The 14,489-nt window shown below is 35.3% G+C and overlaps 2 protein-coding genes across 2 annotated transcripts; both read left to right on the forward strand.

The window, feature by feature from the left end:
• Positions 1-5,617: 5,617 nt before the first annotated feature.
• Positions 5,618-6,379, forward strand: LOC145138717 (putative germin-like protein 2-1). Its single transcript, XM_079072751.1, has 2 exons — positions 5,618-5,729; positions 5,844-6,379. Exons 1-2 carry the CDS (start codon positions 5,618-5,620, stop codon positions 6,377-6,379), a joined length of 648 nt encoding a protein of 215 aa, XP_078928877.1.
• A 4,270-nt stretch (positions 6,380-10,649) lies between these two features.
• Positions 10,650-11,411, forward strand: LOC145140142 (putative germin-like protein 2-1). Its single transcript, XM_079073734.1, has 2 exons — positions 10,650-10,761; positions 10,876-11,411. The coding sequence occupies exons 1-2, from the start codon at positions 10,650-10,652 to the stop codon at positions 11,409-11,411; spliced, it is 648 nt and encodes a 215-aa protein (XP_078929860.1).
• Positions 11,412-14,489: the final 3,078 nt, after the last annotated feature.

A 14,489-nucleotide genomic window follows, 5' to 3' on the forward strand; every position in this document is an offset into this window, starting at 1 on the left:
CGCTGAGTATTACCAGAAAATGACGGGTTTTGCTGATATAATGGCAAACATTGGTCAACCAATGAATGATGAAGAAGTGATTGGTTACATGTTGGCAGGATTGGGCCCAGGTCACGGTGATTTATTCACTGCCATTACTGTGCTTAGCAACGAACGGAAAGTCACACTGCCAGAATTTTACTTATACCTGATTGCACATGAAGCTCAAGCCACCGCCATGGGAAGCACGGTGGAGTTCTCGTCCTTAGCTAACAACGTCACGCGTCAAGAAGCAAGCAATAATAATAATCCACCTCGTCGCAACTACAACAATCGTAATGGGTACACCAACACAGGTCACAGAGGCAACTACCGAGGAGGCTACCGGGGACGAGGCAGAGGTCGTGGTCGCAACAATGGATGACCTCGCTGCCAAGTATGTGGTATACCAGGACACACAGCTCTTACCTGCAGAAACCGATTCAATCATTCATACTAGGCAAAAGACTACCATGGAGCAAATAGTGTGACACAAGCAGGTCATAATCAGGAACCAAATTGGTGGCTTGATTGTGGAGCCACTGATCATTTGACTAGCGATCTAGGTCGTCTTACTGTCCAAGACCGTTACCATGGGAAGGATCAAGTGCAAGTAGCAAATGGTGCAGGTTTGTCTATTTTCCATGTTGGTCATTCAATAATTCCCGGTTTAACTCGACCTCTCCATTTCAAAAATGTTCTATACGTTCCACATATTAATAAAAATTTGTTGTCTGCCCAAAGACTTGCTGCTGATAATCATGTATTTATTGAGCTTTACCCTAATGTTTTCTTTGTCAAGGACATAGCCACGAAGAAAATCCTTCTACTAGGTAGGAGCAAAGGAGGCCTCTACCCAATTCCTATCAATCATTCTAGAAGTCTTCCGCAGCGTCAAGGTTTAGCAAGTGTTAAGGTCTCATCGTCTCAATGGCACCAACGGTTTGGTCACCCCACGTCAACGGTTGTCAAGACGATTTTGCATTCAAATAAGTTAGGGTATTCGTCTAGTAATGAGTCTTTAGTCTGTGATGCGTGTCAACGTGTAAAGAGTCATCAATTGTCTTATAATAAATCTATTCGTGTCTCTACTTTTCCTCTTGAATTGATTCATACTGATGTTTGGGGACCAGCTAAGACATCTAGAAGTGGTTTCAAATATTATGTCAGTTTTTTGGATGATTATAGTAGATACACTTGGGTCTATCTTATCAAAATTAAATCTGATGTTGAACAAGTTTTTTATAACTTTCAGAATCATGTTGAAAGACTTTTGAATACTAAAATTCGTAGTATTCAGTCAGACTGGGGTGGAGAGTATCAAAAACTACACCGATTTTATCCAAAAATTCGGAATCTCTCATCGTGTGTCATGTCCATATACTTCTCAACAAAATGGAGTCGCCGAAAGGAAACATCGTCACATAGTCGAAACTGGACTTGCTCTTCTAGCACACTCATCCCTTCCTCTTCATTTCTATGATGAGGCTTTCCTCACGGCCTGTTATTTAATCAACAGGATGCCTTCTCGAACTATAGGCAATGTCACACCCATTACACGATTGTTGAAAATTAATCCTGACTATTCGTTTCTTCGAGTCTTTAGCTGTGCTTGTTGGCCGAGTTTACAAAAATACAACACTCGTAAACTAAGTTTTAGGTCAACTATGTGTGTCTTCCTAGGTTATAGCTCCATTCATAAGGGGTACAAATGTCTAGACAGAACCACTGGTCGTCTATACATTTCACACGACGTTGTTTTTGATGAAACTTGTTTTCCATATGCTTCCACTCAAAATCCTACAAATAACTCTCCTAGGTCTGACCAGTTTCGTTTCCTCAACATGAACTGGCAATTATTAATGATCACATGCGAAACTATGACTTATCTCTACTTTTAGCTAATGACTTTGTTGCAGATACAGCTCCACTCGCATCAGCTTCACATCCTGTCACAATTCCTGTCCCCACTGCAGCACCAGTATCTAATGACACCATCAAACAACCATGCACACAGCCTTCACATGATTCGTCTCCCATGCCCTCCCCACCTGCAGATTCTGTGCACTTTGAGCCAACATCACCCTTTCCCATAGTCCAAATTGCGGAGCCTGCCTTGCCAGCAACCATTTCATCTGGTTCGTCCCCACCAATACAAGTTACTCCACATGCATCTCCTCCTGGTATGACTACTCGCGCACGTGCAGGAAAATTCTTTCCCAAACAATTCACTGATGGTACAGTTCCGTATGATCTATCCAAACAGGCTTTTGCTGTTGTTACCCCAACCTCTCATCATGATGCAATGATTCACTCATCATGGAAGGCTGCAATGGAGTCATAATTTGATGCCCTCAAATCTAACCACACATGGACCCTTGTTCCTAGACCTTCTGGTGTCAATATTGTTGGGTGCAAGTGGATATTTAAATTGAAGCAACATCCCGATGGTACCATAGACAAGTACAAGGCTCGTCTTGTTGCAAGGGGATTCACACAACAATATGGAATTGATTATCAAGACACTTTCAGTCCCATTGTCAAGCCAGCAACAATACGATTGGTGCTCTCACTTTCTGTTTCGTGTGGTTGGGATCTACGCCAAATAGATGTCAACAATTCTTTCCTTCATGGTCTTTTAGAAGAAGACGTTTACATGCACCAACCCCCGGGTTTTAAAGACTCCACACATCCCAATTATGTGTGCAAGCTTCGAAAAGCATTATATGGACTTAAACAATCACCAAGAGCTTGGTTCTCTCGCCTTCGTGACAAGCTATATTATCTTGGTTTTCATTCCTCTAAAGCTGATACTTCATTATTCATCCTTCGAACTTCACAGGTCTCTATTTACATGCTTGTTTATGTGGACGATATTGTTATTGTGGGATCTTCGAAGCTGGCTGTTGACAAACTTATTCGTGCGCTGAGTTCTACGTTTCCAATTAAAGATCTCGGCCGCCTCAATTTTTTCTTGGGAATTGAGGTGCTTCACAATTCAGGGGGAATTCATTTGCTACAACAGAAGTATGCTTCTGATTTATTAAAGCGAGTTAACATGGAGATTGCAAAGCAGTCTCAACTCCCATGTTAGTTACTGAAAAACTATCAAAAGAATCAGGGACACCGCTTACTGAAGATGATATTTTCAAGTATAGAAGCATGGTTGGAGGATTGCAATATCTTACTTTAACACGACCTGATCTTTCCTTTGCAGTAAACAAAGTGTGTCAGTTTTTGGCGAAGCCCACAGATGTTCATATGGAAGCCGTGAAGCGAATACTGCGATATGTCAAAGGGACTATTACTACAGGACTTCATATTCGAAAATCACCCTCTACACTGTTGAGCGTTTTTACTGATGCGGATTGGGCAGGATGCCTAGATTACAGACGATCAATGGGTGGTTTTGCGGTTTTCCTAGGTCCTAATTTGGTTTCATGGAGCTCTCATAAACAGCCAACTGTGTCCCGATCGAGTACTGAAGCAGAGTACAAAGCTCTTGCTAATGGCACTACAAAAGTAACATGGATTCAATCAATTCTTAAAGAATTAGGAGTGGCACAGCCTCGTGCTCCAGTGTTGTGGTGTGACAATTTGGGAGCCACCTATCTCACCGAAAATCCAGTGTTTCATGCTCGTACAAAACATATAGAAGTTGATTTTCACTTTGTTAGAGAGAAGGTAGCAATGGGTGCTTTAGATGTTCGGTTTATATCATCTAATGATCAACTTGCAGACGGTCTCACGAATCCTACGACTCGTACAATGCTTGAGAAACTAAGACACAATCTGAACCTAGTGACGGTTAAGATTGAGGGGGAATGTAAAGATAAGAAGGATAAGAACGATTAGCTTCAATATTTCAAATATAGATTTAGTAATAATTGTTGTATTATCAGATCCATAAGAATAGGATCTTACAGTTGTAATCATATACTATAAATAATATCATAACCCTGAGGGGTAATTTAAGCCAAAATACTCTTTCTGACTACAATGTCACTAAAAACAAAAAGTGGAAATGTGAACGTTGCCTACTACTTAATTAAATTAAACACATGTAGCTACATCCATATTAATAGCCAATAACATACAAAATTACAAATCTAGGTTTCATGGATTAAAGAACAAAACCTTATGTTACTAATGGCAAATGGATTAAGATGACACAAGTTCCCCGGTCATTAAAACTCGTAGGGAATGGAGTCGAACTAGGGGGTGCACATATTGCCTGATCAAGCAAGGAAGACGAGAATCACTGTGAAATAATTTATTGTTTCGTGGTTTTTTTTAGATTTGTTTAATAATTTAACCTTTCCTCAATCTTTTCCTCTTTGCTCGGTGTTCTATCATCGCTGAAATCTAGGGTGATGGTTGATCCAACATCCACACATAAATCAAAATTGGTGGTTGGGGTGTGTTTTAGAAAAAGGTTAGTGGAAGAGACATATGATTAGATGTAGATTATTCTAGGAAGTTCCTTCCAAATTCTTCATTAGAAAGCACACATAGAGATTAGGCACATCAAACATGGTTATAAATCTCAGCCATTGGTTGATCAAGCAGGCGTTGATTAGGCATTGCTATTTAGCAACCTACCTTGCTTTTTCCAAGTTGTTTATTTTTATGGGTTTTTTTTTTTTTTTTTTTTTTTTTTGCAAAATTTTGGACTTATATTTACTGTTTCCATTCATACTATAAAATCCACATATATTTTTTGTTTTAATTTATATTTCTTTATTTATTAAGGAAAATTAAGAATTTTTTTAATTTTAGACGTCTAATTAATACAAGTAATTTACAAACAACTAGTAAAGACACTGTGTTGGTAAAAGGATCTTAAATTTGTGTGCAATACATCACTATAAAGTTTATGCTGATGATCCATAGTATTGTGCATTTGTCGGTGAAAGTAGTAAATTGGTAATGTTTGTTATGTATGGGTACAAGATATTGTCCACGTACACCTTCTTCTAACCAATTTTGATATGTGTCTAACAAACCAGTAAAACCCATTATCAAATGTTAACGCATTATACAAATAAATGGTTTTCGATAATTGTGCACTTTTTTGTAGTGCACGTAGGCTAATCTTTTGTTTCAAGAAAAGCCTGGAATGCATCAATTGAAAAATAAAATATACATAAAGCATATTCTTCAACTATAATATTTATCTCATAAGGAAACGGTCAATATTGTTCTTCAAGACTTTTTCGTTTTCTTAAAAAATTGATATAAGTAGAAAATTCCCTTGCATAATAAACATTCAAGGTTCCATTAAAATTAATCCTAAATATGGAAGTTATGAAAAAGTATGTAAGTAAATATACGAAATGGAAGGATCATAGACATATAAGGTTAGTAGTTGCAACCTTTATGAAATTAAGAACAACGTAAGTTGAATGTATCTTGCTTCTAAAAATTGAACAGCAAAATTTGAATGCATCTCAAGATGATAATGATGACGCTATGATGGTATTAGTCTTAATGTTCCTATATTTTCACTATAAAAGCATTGCGAGTTCCATTCTTTATTTCATAGATTTCCCAGCTACCATAATTAAGTCATCAAAAACAAGTTTTCGGCTTCTCAACAATGACGTCTCATTTGCTTTTATTTGGTCTCTTGGTGGCGGGTTGCTCCCTTGCGTTTGCTTCGGACCCTAGTCCTCTTCAGGACTTCTGTGTGGCAGACCAAAATAGCAGAGGTAAGAATTTATTGCTGAAAGTCGAGAAACTCTCCTGCATTCATGCACGATTTGAAAATATATTATATTTAATTGTGATTAATAGTTTATTTATTTATTTATTTTTCTTGGTAGTATTCGTGAATGGCTTGGTTTGTAAAGAGGCGAGGCTTGTACAACCTGATGATTTCTTTTATAGAGGACTGCAACTAATGGGAAATACCTCGAATGCGGTTGGGTCTGCTGTGACTCCGGTGACCGTAGAAGAGTTGCCAGGACTTAACACTCTTGGTATCTCAATGGCACGTATTGACTTCGCACCACAGGGTATTAACCCCCCACATACACACCCTCGGGCCACTGAAATTTTGACTGTTATGGAAGGCCGTATTCTAGTCGGATTTGTCACGTCCAACCCTCAAAACCGACTCATCACAAAAGAACTTCAGAAAGGCGATGTTTTCGTGTTCCCAGAAGGCCTGATTCACTTCCAGAAAAACGTGGGAAATGGCTATGCTGTTGCTATTGCAGCTTTGAGTAGTCAAAATCCAGGTGTTATTACCATTGCAAACTCTGTTTTTGGGTCAAATCCCGATATCGCTGGAGATATTCTTGCGAAGGCCTTTCAAGTTGACATCAACGTCGTCTATCAAATTCAATCGAAATTCTAGCTTTTACATGCTTCTAAAATGTTGATTTTCTTATCAATGTTGTGATATTTGTTATGTTTATGTTGTTATATTTAAAATCGAATAATATATATACTACTGTCACAGTGATTTTGTTTACTTATGTGGAATTAACTACTTCAAAAGTAAGATATAAACTCAAAACCAAAGAGTGTGCAAGAAATAGACTTAGAAATCTCAAAGTTAAATTTATGTAAGAGTGTGCAAGAAATAGACTTAGAAATCACAAAGACAAACCTAATTTTGTGCAAGAAATAGACTTAAAAATCAGAAAGACAAACCTAAGAGTGTGCAAGAAATAGACTTCAAAATCACAAAGACAAATTTACGTAAATAACCCACTTGCTTTAGAAAGACTAGAAGTTCAACCATCAAATTTTTCAAAAAGATTAATATGGTCGTTGGTGTTTCGATTAGTTACTAGGTCGGTCAACAACCTATACAAATTTAATTTCTATCCTTTTAACTATTTTATTTTAGTTGTTATAATTAAAAAAGAAATTAAATAATCCCCAACCCCATCCACCACACTTTACGCCACCCACCTCCCATTTCATTCCCTTCTTCTGTCGCCTTCCACCACCACCGTTGTCAACCAGAAGGTGGTTAGGATTTTACCCAAACCTATTTGCATCATCTATCTTCAACATATCCATCTATAATCAAAGAAAAAACCTACCAAGATCCAAACCTAAAAATAGAAATCACGAAGTGGTTTGGTGTCCGACCAGCCTTTGATGATATTTTTAACTAAAAGAAAATGAAGTATACATAGTAAAACATAAAAATCTATGTTTGAAAAACACACATAAGAGCTTCTATTGACATTCATTGGTAACTAGAAAGTGAGAGCATCAAACATACAGGAAATATGTCGAAAATACAATGTCACGAACAGAAAAAGAAAATGTATGCATGTTGTCTACTACTTCAAACAAATTAAACACATGTAGCTACACATATATCAATACCCAATTACATACAAATTGAAAAATCATAGTTTCATGGATTAAAAAACAAAAGCATATATTACTCATGACATAAGACGATCGGTTTGAATAGCCGATTACAACCACATGAACACAAAGTAAAGAAAATAGAGTTTCAAATACCATTCCTTATTAATCAAAATCAACTCCTAAAACTCAAAGGTGGCTAACCTATTTATAATTAAACTAAAACCCTAATATGACTCATAGTTATGATGGAAATCATCTAAATTAGGAGATTATATAAATCTAAATATTTTATTAACATAGGGAATAAAAATTCCTAATAAAGATAAATCTTAAACGAAAAAATTATAAAATCAAATAACCTTAATAAAATTAAATCATTGATTTATCTTTCAAATACCCTGCATCATCTTCCTCATAGTGAAAACAACTTATCATCAAGTGTACATCTCTCATCCACGGTTTCCAAAGGACAAACAAGTTCCACACTTTAAAACGAATACAGATAAATCAAACAAAACAACAAGCACAATTATAGTTTCCACCTACATATATTCCTACTTATTGTCTCATTTATGAGTTTTTGAGTAACCTTAGGAGGACAACGATGTTTATAAAAAAATGAAATATATTATAACACTCGTGTCGTTATTTAATTTTATTGAATTTCCCTTAAGAGTTATAATAAATATATAAATAATATTAAAAATAATTATTATTAATTATCTAACATAAAAAGATGTATATTTTTCGCAAAGAACTAAAAACTATAATTTTAAAACTTAAAATGCTAAGATCTTGGAAGGAGGGACCAAAGTTGACAAATACTTATTACTTGCATGAAATCACATGGGGGAGGAGATCCTTCATCGAGGCCGATGGTAAGACTTATCTTGCTTTCATCCCATGTAAAACTCGACCTTTTGAATCCTTATCAGACCATATCGTAACCTAAATGTCCCCCAAATCTCGGTTTGTTGTGTTTGTAAATAAGAGTGTACCGAGAAAGTAGAGAAACATGAGGAAGAGGGTAATCAAGTGTAAGGCAACAAGACAATAAATGGTCATATGACATTTCCATTCATTAAACCCAAATATTGCAAAAGAGAACTAGATTTTTTCAAAAACCATGTCTTCATTTACTTGTGTTATGTGCCTATTTGTATTAGATTAAATCATACCATGTGCTTTAAAAAAGTGAGAAGTTCAATGCTTATTGTTTTTATCTTGACGAGCATGGTCGTTATGGTTTCATTTACTAGCGTGACCGGTACATAACTATGTAAACTCACTTTCGTATATTTTTAAATATGTTTTTTTTTTATCTTTTTGTTTTACTTTTTATAGTTAAGAAAGATAACAAATAAACCCAAATCCTACCCCACCCCCAACCTACCTTATGTCACCATACCTACCCCCATTCCATTCATCTCCGTTCTTCAGTCGCCCTCAAACGCCACCGCCATTACCATCACCATCCTCAATCACCATTTCAAAACAGAAGGTTTTTAGGGTTTAACCCACCCCTATTTTCGTTATTTGTCTTCAACGTGAACATCAATAAATAAAGCAACAACCTCCCCATACCCATGGCAAATAAAATAAAATTATGAAGCCCTATGGTAACTAGCAAATGAGAGCAAAACACATACATAGATTCTCTTGAAATTTATTAGTAACCAGCAAGTGTGAACCTAAAACATATGAACAAATAAGCCAAAAATACAATGTCACTAGAAACAAAAAGGGGCAGTGTGAACGTTGCCTACTAGTTAATTAAATTAAACACATGTAGCTACATCCATATCAGTAACCAATAACATACAAAATTAGGAATCTAGGTTTCATGGATTAAAGAACAAAACCTTGTGTTACTAATGGCAAATGGATTAAGATGACACAAGTTCACCGATCATTAAAACTCGTAGGGAATAGAGTACAACAAGGGGGTGCACATATCACCTGATCAAGGAAGGAAGACGAGAATCACTATGAAATAATTTATTGTTTCCTGATTTTTTTTAGAGTTGTTTAATAATTTAACCTTTCCTCAATCTTCACCTCTTTGCTTAGTGTTCTATCATCGCTGAAATCTATGGCGATCGTTGATCCAACATCCACACATAAATCAAAATTGGTGGTTGGGGTGTGTTATAGAAAAAGGTTAGTGGAAGAGACATATGATTAGATGTAGATTATTGTAGGAAGTTCTTTCCAAATTCTTCATTAGAAAGCACACATAGAGATTAGGCACATCAAACATGGTTATAAATCTCAACCATTGGTTGATCAAACGGCGTTGATTAGGCATTGCTATTTCGCAACCTACCTTGCTTTAATTTTTCCAAGTAGTTTTATTTATTATTTTTTATTATTTTAATTTTTTTTTTGCAAAATTTTGGACTTATATTTTCTGTTTCCATTCATACTATAAAATCATAATATATTTTTTGTTATAATTTATCTTTCTTTATTTATTCAGAAAAATTAAGATTTTTTGTTTTTTTTTTGGACGTCTAATTAATACAAGTAATTTACAAACAACTAGTAAAGACACTGTGTTGGTAAAAGGAACTTAAATTTGTGTGCAATACATCACGATAAAGTTTATGCTGATGATCCATAGTATTGTGCATTTGTCGGTGAAAGTAGTAAATTGGTAATGTTTGTTATGTATGGGTACAAGATATTGTCCAGGTACACCTTCTTCTAACCAATTTTGATATGTGTCTAACAAACCAGTAAAACCCATTATCAATCGGATTATACACATAAATAGTTTTCGATAATTTTGTTTCAAGAAAAGCCTGGAGTGCATCACTTGAAAAATAAAATATACATAAACCATTCATTAACTATAATATTTATCTCGTATGGAAACGGTCAATATTGTTCTTCAAGACTTTTTCATTTTCTTAAAAAAGTGATATAAGTAGAAAATTCCCATGCATAATAAACATTCAAGGTTCCATTAAAATGAATCCTAAGTATGGAAGTTCTGAAAAAGTATACAAGTAAATATACGAAATGGAAGGATCATAGACATATAAGGTTAGTAGTTGCAACCTTTATGAAATTAAGAACCAGACAACGTAAGTTGAACGTATCTTGCTTCTAGAAATTGAACAGCAAAATTTGAATGCATCTCAAGATGATAATGATGACGCTACGATGATATTAGTCTTAATGTTCATATATTTTCACTATAAAAGCATGGCGAGTTCCATTCTTTATTTCATAGATTTCCCAAGCTACCATAATTAAGTCATCAAAAACAAGTTTTCGGCTTCTCAACAATGACGTCTCATTTGCTTTTATTTGGTCTCTTGGTGGCGGGTTGCTCCCTTGCGTTTGCTTCGGACCCTAGTCCTCTTCAGGACTTCTGTGTGGCAGACCAAAATAGCAGAGGTAAGAATTTATTGCTGAAAGTCGAGAAACTCTCCTGCATTCATGCATGATTTGAAAATATGTTATATTTAATTGTGATTAATAGTTTATTTATTTATTTATTTTTCTTGGTAGTATTCGTGAATGGCTTGGTTTGTAAAGAGGCGAGGCTTGTACAACCTGATGATTTCTTTTATAGAGGACTGCAGCTAATGGGAAATACCTCGAATGCGGTTGGGTCTGCTGTGACTCCGGTGACCGTAGAAGAGTTGCCAGGACTTAACACTCTTGGTATCTCAATGGCACGTATTGACTTCGCACCACAGGGTATTAACCCCCCACATACACACCCTCGGGCCACTGAAATTTTGACTGTTATGGAAGGCCGTATTCTAGTCGGATTTGTCACGTCCAACCCTCAAAACCGACTCATCACAAAAGAACTTCAGAAAGGCGATGTTTTCGTGTTCCCAGAAGGCCTGATTCACTTCCAGAAAAACGTGGGAAATGGCTATGCTGTTGCTATTGCAGCTTTGAGTAGTCAAAATCCAGGTGTTATTACCATTGCAAACTCTGTTTTTGGGTCAAATCCCGATATCGCTGGAGAAATTCTTGCGAAGGCCTTTCAAGTTGACATCAACGTCGTCTATCAAATTCAATCGAAATTCTAGCTTTTACATGCTTGTAAAATGTTGATTTTCTTATCAATGTTGTGATATTTGTTATGTTTATGTTGTTATATTTAAAATCGAATAATATATATACTACTGTCACGGTGATTTTGTTTACTTATGTGGAATTAACTACTTCAAAAGTAAGATATAAACTCAAAACCCAAGAGTGTGCAAGAAATAGACTTAGAAATGACAAAGTTAAATTTACGTATGAGTGTGCAAGAAATAGACTTAGAAATCAGAAAGACAAACCTAAGTTTGTGCAAGAAATAGACTTAGAAATCACAAAGACAAACCTAAGAGTGTAAGAAATAGACTTAGAAATCACAAAGACAAATTTACGTAAATAACCCACTTGCTTTAGAAAGATTAGAAGTTCAACCATCAAATTTTTCAAAAAGATTAATATGGTCCTTGGTGTTCCAATCAGTTACTAGGTCAGCCAACCACCTTGACCTATACAAATTTAATTTTCTATCCTTTTAACTCTTTTATTTTAGTTGTCATAATTAAAATTGAAATTAAATAATCCCCAACCCCATCCACCTCACTTTACGCCACCCACCTCCCATTCCATTCCCTTCTTCTGTTGCCTTCCACCACCACCACCACCTTTGTCAACCAGAAGGTGGTTAGGGTTTTACCCAAACCTATTTGAATCGTCTATCTTCAACATATCCATCTATAATCAAAGAAAAGACCTCCCAAGATCCAAGCCTAAAAATAGAAATCACGAAGTGGTTTGGTCTCCGACCAGCCTTTCAAGATTTTGTTAACTAAAAGAAAATGAAGTATACATAGTAAAACATAAAAATCTATGTTTGAAAAAGCCACAAAAGGGCTTCTATTGACATTTATTGGTAACTAGAAAGTGAGAGCATCAAACATACAAACAAATATGTCAAAAATACAATGTCACGAACAAAAAAAGAAAATGTATTCATGTTGTCTACTACTTCAAACAAATTAAACACATGTAGCTACATCCATATCAATACCCAATAACATAAAAAATGAAAAATCTACGCTTCATGGATTAAAGAACAAAACCATATGTTACTCATGACATAACACGATCAGTTTGAATAGCCGATTACAACCACATGAACACAAAGTAAAGAAAATAGAGTTTCAAATACCATTCTTTATTAATCAAAATCAACTCCTAAAACTCAAAGGCGGCTAACCTATTTACAATTAAACTAAAACCCTAATATGACTCATAATTATGATTGAAATCATCTAAATTAGGAGATTATATAAATCTAAATATTTTATTAATATAGGGCATAAAAATTCCTAATAAAGATAAATCTTAACCGAAAATATTATAAAATAACATAACCTTAATAAAATTAAATCATTGATTTATCTTTCATATACCTTCCATCATCTTCCTCATAGTGATGCAACCCATCATCGAGTGTACATCTCTCATCCACGGTTTCCAAAGGACAAACAACTTCCACACTTTAAAACAAAGACGGATAAATCAAACAAGACAACATGCACGATTATAGTTTCCACCTACATATATTCCTACTGATTGTCTCATTTATGAGTTCTTGAGTAACCTTAGGAGGACAACCATGTTTATAAGAAAATGCAATATATTATAACATTCGTGCCTTTATTTAATTTTATTGAATTTCCCTTAAGAGTTATAATAAATATATAAATAATATTAAAAAATAATTATTATTAATTATCTAACATAAAAAGATGTATATTTTTGGCAAAGAACTAAAATCTATAATATTAAAACTTAAAATGCTAAGATCTTGGAAGGAGGGACCAAAGTTGACAAATTCTTTTTACTTGCATGAAATCACATGGGGGAGGAGATCCTTCATCGAGGCCGATGGTAAGACTTATCTCGCTTTCATCCCATGTAAAACTCGACCTTTTGAATCCTTATCAGACCATATCGTAACCTAAATGTCCCCGAAATCGGTTTGTTGTGTTTCAAGATAAGAGTGTACCGAGAAAGTAGAGAAATATGAGGAAGAGGGTAATCAAGTTGAAGGCAGCAGGACAATAAAAGGTCATATGACCTTTCCCTTCGTTAAACCCAAATTTTGCAAAAGAGAACTCGATTTTTTCAAAAACCATGTCTTCATTTACTTGTCTTATGTGCCTATTTGTATTAGATTAAATCATACAATGTGCTTTAAAAAAGTGAGAAGTTCAGTGCTTATTGTTTTTATCTTGACGAGTATGGTTGTTATGGTTTCACTTACTTGTGTGACCGATACATAACTATGTAAACTGACTTTCGTATATTTTGAAATATGTTTTTTTTTTTTGTCTTTTTGTTTTAATTTTTATAGTTAAGAAAGATAACTAATAAACCCAAACCCTACGCCCCCCCCCCCCAACCTACTTTATGTCACCATACCTACCCCCATTCCATTCATCTACCTTCATCGGTCTCCGTCAACCGCCACCGTCCCTACCATTACCATCCTCAATCACCATTTCAATGCAGAAGGTTTTTAGGGTTTAATCCACCCTTATTTCCGTTATTTGTCTTCAAACTGAACATGAATAAATAAAGCAACAACCTCCCCATACCCATGGCAAATAAATAGAAATTATGAAGCCCTATGGTAACTGGCAAATGAGAGCAAAACACATACAAGGATTCTCTTGAAATTTATTAGTAACTAGCAAGTGTGAACCTAAAACATATGAACAAATAAGCCAGAAATACAATGTCACTAGAAACAAAAAGTGGAAGTGTGGACGTTGCCTACTACTTAATTAAATTAAACACATGTAGCTACATCCATATCAACAGCCAATAACATACAAAATTACGAATCTAGGTTTCATGGATTAAAGAACAAAACCTTGTGTTACTAATGGCAAATGGATTAAGATGACACAAGTTCCCCTATCATTAAAACTCGTAGGGAATGGAGTCGAACAAGGGGGTGCACATATCGCCTGATCAAGCAAGGAAGACGAGAATCACTATGAAATAATTTATTTTTTCCAGATTTGTTTAGAGTTGTTTAATAATTTAACCATTCCTCAATCTTCGCCTCTTTGCTCGGTGTTCTATCATCGCTG

Source organism: Lactuca virosa, chromosome 9, assembly GCF_052849685.1.
Source record: "Lactuca virosa cultivar CGN04683 chromosome 9, Lactuca_virosa_CGN04683_v6, whole genome shotgun sequence".
NCBI lineage: Eukaryota > Viridiplantae > Streptophyta > Magnoliopsida > Asterales > Asteraceae > Lactuca > Lactuca virosa.